At 37.3% G+C, this 5,000-nt stretch overlaps 1 protein-coding gene across 1 annotated transcript in view; it reads left to right on the top strand.

Moving 5' to 3' along the window:
- The window catches only part of LOC138011471 (ATP synthase subunit gamma, mitochondrial-like), a 5,073-nt gene extending 1,224 nt beyond the window's left edge, over positions 1–3,849 (top strand). Inside the window, exons 4-8 of the mRNA XM_068858480.1 lie at positions 1–215; positions 892–1,027; positions 2,854–2,924; positions 3,046–3,201; positions 3,661–3,849. The exon at positions 1–215 is cut by the window's left edge and continues 1 nt beyond it. Of these exons, the coding sequence (XP_068714581.1) occupies positions 1–215; positions 892–1,027; positions 2,854–2,924; positions 3,046–3,201; positions 3,661–3,764 (682 nt within the window). The 3' untranslated portion in view covers positions 3,765–3,849. The remainder of the gene's footprint in view (positions 216–891; positions 1,028–2,853; positions 2,925–3,045; positions 3,202–3,660) is intronic.
- Positions 3,850–5,000: the final 1,151 nt, after the last annotated feature.

Here is a 5,000-nt window from a genome sequence, read left to right as displayed (position 1 = left end):
CTTGTGTGATAAGGTAGAGATCCAACCAAGTGATGCAGATGAAGCAAAGCCAAACAAGCTGATTGTGGTGCTATCATCAGATCGAGGACTGTGTGGTGGAATCCATTCTAACTTGGTCAAAGCTGTGAAAGCTGCATTGACAGAAAAAGAAGATGAAAATGCAAAAATTGTGGCATGTGGGGAAAAATCACGCCAACTCTTCCAAAGGACACACGGTAAGCATACATGTGGTTGGTTTAAGTTTACTGCTAACCTTTTCGGTCTCAAATTTTGCAAAATTTTAAAAAGCCACCATAAGATAGCTCATTATATTTACTCTTATTCTAAAAAAGAAATTATTTCAAAAGGTTTTTTTCTTGCAGAGTTATTGCAAATTTTGTGTTTTGCATGACTAAAATGTTAATCCCCCAAGGTGTTATGAGATGTCAGCACTTGTCAACACCTCAGACGTCCCATACAGTTTGACACGGGAATACATCTGCAGGGTATCTTCACTTTACCGAGTGTTGAGTTCGCCATTTATTTGTAGTCAATGTGGTTGAGTCTGCAATCAATACATTCATGTATTCGGATTCTTCATTTTATTGCCTTTTCGGTGATGTATAGTTTGCTGGAGTTTTACAGAAAATAATGCGCTTACGATGGTTTTCCCGTAAGGCACCCCAAAAGGTTAGCAGTAACCATAAAGTCAGTGTAAAGTTGTCATATCTAACCAAAAAAGTAAAGATTTTGCTTCATGGTTCCCCTTTAATCAAATTTTGATGATAATGCAACAGTTTTTGCAAGTGTCTGTCAAGAATACAAAACCATCATTTTTTTTAAATTTGAAAAGGAATCATTACATTTACTTGATAGAAAATTTTTGGTGTTTTAATTGTTTTTTTTTTCCAGCTGACAAGTTGATGATGAGTTTTTCTGAAATTGGCAAAAAGCCTCCACAGTTTTGCGAAGCTACTTTTATAGCACAGGAGATCTTAGACAGTGGGTTTCAGTTTGATATGGGGGAGATGTACTACAACTGGTTTAAGTGAGTTTGTGTTTTTGACAGTGAAGTAATTGTAATTTAGGGTCGTGATGTTAACATTATTAATTTTGTCGGCTTAAGGACGTTCGCGCCAAAATCTTCCTACAGTGAGATTTTCTCTCGCCTAAAGTTAGGTCATAAGGTACTTACTCCAATAATGAAAAAAAAAATGGGGGTTACCGACTTTGTGTCGGAGAAAATGGCATAGGAAAACTGCCTTAATTTCGAGAAATCGGTCATAATAGCGAGATGTAGCCTCATCTGCTCATCCATTGAAAATCATAAAAGTAAACTGTTACAGTGAAGGTTTCCGTGCATAGGTTTTTAGTAGTGGGATTTTTAGATAATTGCATGCAGCTAGGGTTGTCGTAAACAGTAGAGTTCATCCTCAAAGAGCATTTTCGTACGCTCTATGCGCTGCAACCACTACCGGAATTCGATGGCACAAGGAAAGAAAATGTTAAAAAAAGATAACTTCTTACGGTGGGAATTTTTTCATTTTATTATATTTTGTAGATAGTAAGTAAAGTAAGTGATTCATGATTAAAAAAACAGGGGTCACCAATGATCAAAACTTGGAAAATTTCCTTTGTCACGCTTTTGCGTGACCTGTCAGGGAAGGACTGGAACCAAAGAGAGGATCGATCGTTAAAGGAATAAAAGGTTTTCACCAAAAAACAAAAAACTTTCTCGAGCATAGCAACAAAGTTTTAAGCTGGCTTCATCTTCATTTGGTTAGTGTTTTGTATATCTCTTCATTGCCGTCATGTTCATCTTCTGGAGTGTGGTTTTTGTAAAATTTAATCGCTGGTTGTGTCCACACTGGTCCGCACTATCCCCCAGTGTTTTTGTTGCCATGTTATTTTAACTAATGCTTGAAAAATATTTGTAAAAGCTAGTTAGACTAGTTCACGACTGATAAAACGATGCGAAAATCAGTCGTGCAGTAGTCTACTTGACTTTCATAAATATTTTTTAATCAATTTTGACTGATCACGATTTTCTCTGATTCAGCGCTGTGCAAGACTTATCGTCCACAGTTTTTACAAAGGTTTTCGAACCGCTCAAAGTAATGCGTGACATATTACAGTCGCGTTACCTGCACAGAAATGTTGTGCACGAACAATTAGCGCGGACATCCTTAAGGGGTGTTTTTTTGGGAGAATCCAAAAACGGATTAGTGATCTCAGATCAATGGATTCTTCAACATCAAAGAAACGCAAAATCCGAAAAAGGATTATTTTCCAGAGTTGCGTGCAAGTTGAAAAACAAAAAAAAACAAGTTAACTGGTTTGTTTTGGAGAAATTCTTCAGTAAAAATGCCACCAGAAAAGAAAATACCTTAGCGATCACTGAAAAGACATAACAAAAAACGTGTGTGCTAAGATACAAATCGATTACCGGTACACAGGCTAGTTTTGCCATTTACTTTTTTATCTGTAGGAAAGGTGGTAATATTCTTATTGCTGTCAAGAAACCTTTAGTGTAATTTTTGGTGTGAAATTTCCAGGAAACCTATCGGTTTTCGAACTTTTCTTGTCTTTGATCGTATGGCGCGAAACAAACAGTTGGGCTAAATTGTCATGTACAGTAACTGTTGTCTCAAATCCCTTCCCTCAAAAACACTGAAGTGGTGGATCTCAAAAATCCTGATTTAGATTTTACCCGAAGTATCCTCCTCGAGAGTAGATACTTTGGATTCAGGATCCATTTTTGGATTCAAGAATCCGTTTTCGGATTTCCCCAAAAAAACGCACCCTTAATCGACTTTCAAATTCAAAACACTAACAAATTGTAGAACACTGGTGTCTTAAACATTATTCTTTCAGGTCAGTGGTATCATACAAGACACTTACAAAGCCACTTCTCTCATTTGATACACTTAATGCTGCTTCAGGAGGTCAGGCTGCTTCTGTAAAATACTTATTAATGTGCATGTACAATGTACCTTGTCTAAATTGCAAACAACAAGGGCAGTGGTTTAAATGTAATTCTATACTTCTTCACTTTTGGTTTTTCAGAGGTGCTTAGTACCTATGACGACCTAGATTCTGATGTTATAAAGAACTATTCAGAGTTTTCCTTAGCCAGTCTTCTTTTTTATGGCATGAAAGAAGGAGCTTGTAGTGAGCAAAGCTCACGCATGACAGCCATGGATAGCGCCAGCAAAAATGCAGGTAAATTGTCAAAATAGATATCAAATTCAATGTGTGAATTTCTTTTACTGTATGAACAGTCTGTGTAGTCTTCTTTGCTGAAACAGCGTGATAGTTGAAGAGTTGTTGAAGAGAACAACAAGAGTTGTTGAAGAGTTGTTGTTGGTGGCACATGTACTATTATGACTTCATTAAGATTGACCAGCTAAATACACTACCATCTCAAGGCTATTTGCATTCAAATACCCTTTGAAAGCCTTAGCACTGTTATCTGTCTTGTGCACTGGAAAGCATTCTTATACCGTCAGTAGCTGACAAAAAAGTTCAAGAACAGTGAACTGCTGTGTGGAATTTTTCCAACGCAATGCTTGTTGTAGATTTATCAACACAAGACAAATTATCCATTGCTAATGTATTCATGAATTTTAATTTTTTTAAAGAAATGATATCGTGGAAGTTAATATTTTTTTGTACCTCCAGGTGAAATGATTGACAAGCTGACGCTTACTTACAACCGAACACGCCAAGCTGTCATCACAAAAGAGTTGATTGAAATTATTTCTGGAGCTGCTGCCCTAGATTAAGCCTTTTCCACTTTTATTGTCCATGACTGTATTGTTCAATAATTATTGTGTTTGTAACAATTCAAATAAACATGCTTTAGGGCAATCCTGACTTGTCATATTTTGCCAAAACTTCAAAACTGTTGACTGAGGAGCCAACAAAGGACTTACACTCGTTGACTCACAAATCATTCTCACGGTTGGAAATTTACCATTAGCAACTTGCTTGATAAAATTTTCTTGTTTCACTCTCCACCCACGCAGCACCTCCATGTCTTTTAGAACCAAACCCCTTCATTTGTCTAAAAAATGATCTGGAGCAGATTCATGGCCACCCTGTCTGCAGAGCCTTTCTTCATTCTACTAGAAAGAAAGGACTCTGCAGAAATTGTGTCAAGTCTTAACTGAGTATGGGCAAGCCGTTGCTTGGAGAAAGTTTCAAACCCAAGCCAAGTCTCGATCGCACTCCTAGTCACCATATTGATTTTCGTATTGAAGGCTCTATTTTGACCTTTGCCTTGTCAAATATATAATGCATGCACTGCCTAAACGGGTTTGTCTGTAGCCCAGAAACTTGGGCTGTGGCGACTAAAAAGACTTGACACAATTTCTGCAGAGCCTCTCTATCTTGCCCTCTGGTGAGTTTTAGAGGCTACAATACAATACAAAAACTTTCTTTCATCTCGAATTTAAGATAGCATATACATGCTAATACCTCCAAGACTAATTTCACAAGTAAAACTAATGCAATTAAAAATAATATTATTACTAAAAAAGAGCTAAAAGTGTAAAAGTCCAGACTTCTGATGGCAGATTTGAAGCTTTGAATTGTGGGTGAAGCCCTAATGAATTCAGTCAATAAATTCCAAAGCTTACTAGCATTATATTGTAGAGAATTCTGCTATTTTAGAGAAGGGCTCTGCTCGCAGGGTGATTCATGGCTACCCAACTGGAAAAGTTTATGAGATTATGAACCCGCTACAGAGGATTTATTTCAACTTTGCACACAGTTTCAAGACACATTTTCTCGAAATTATTGAAAGTCGTTTGAGCGAAGCATAAAATCCTGGTAGGCATTTCTTGAAAGTCCCGAAACTTTTTGGGCGTAATTCACGAAACTTTGCAATAGGACCGAGTCACATGACAATCATAAATGGTCATGGTACAAACTGATAAAAAAGCAAGGTGACAAGCGCTAACACCAACCCGGTTTGACCAACACATCACGCACGCACACAACCATTTCACCCAGTCAAT

This window comes from Montipora foliosa, chromosome 7 (assembly GCF_036669935.1).
Source record: "Montipora foliosa isolate CH-2021 chromosome 7, ASM3666993v2, whole genome shotgun sequence".
Lineage (NCBI taxonomy): Eukaryota > Metazoa > Cnidaria > Anthozoa > Scleractinia > Acroporidae > Montipora > Montipora foliosa.
This window is presented reverse-complemented; position numbering and strand designations above follow the sequence as displayed.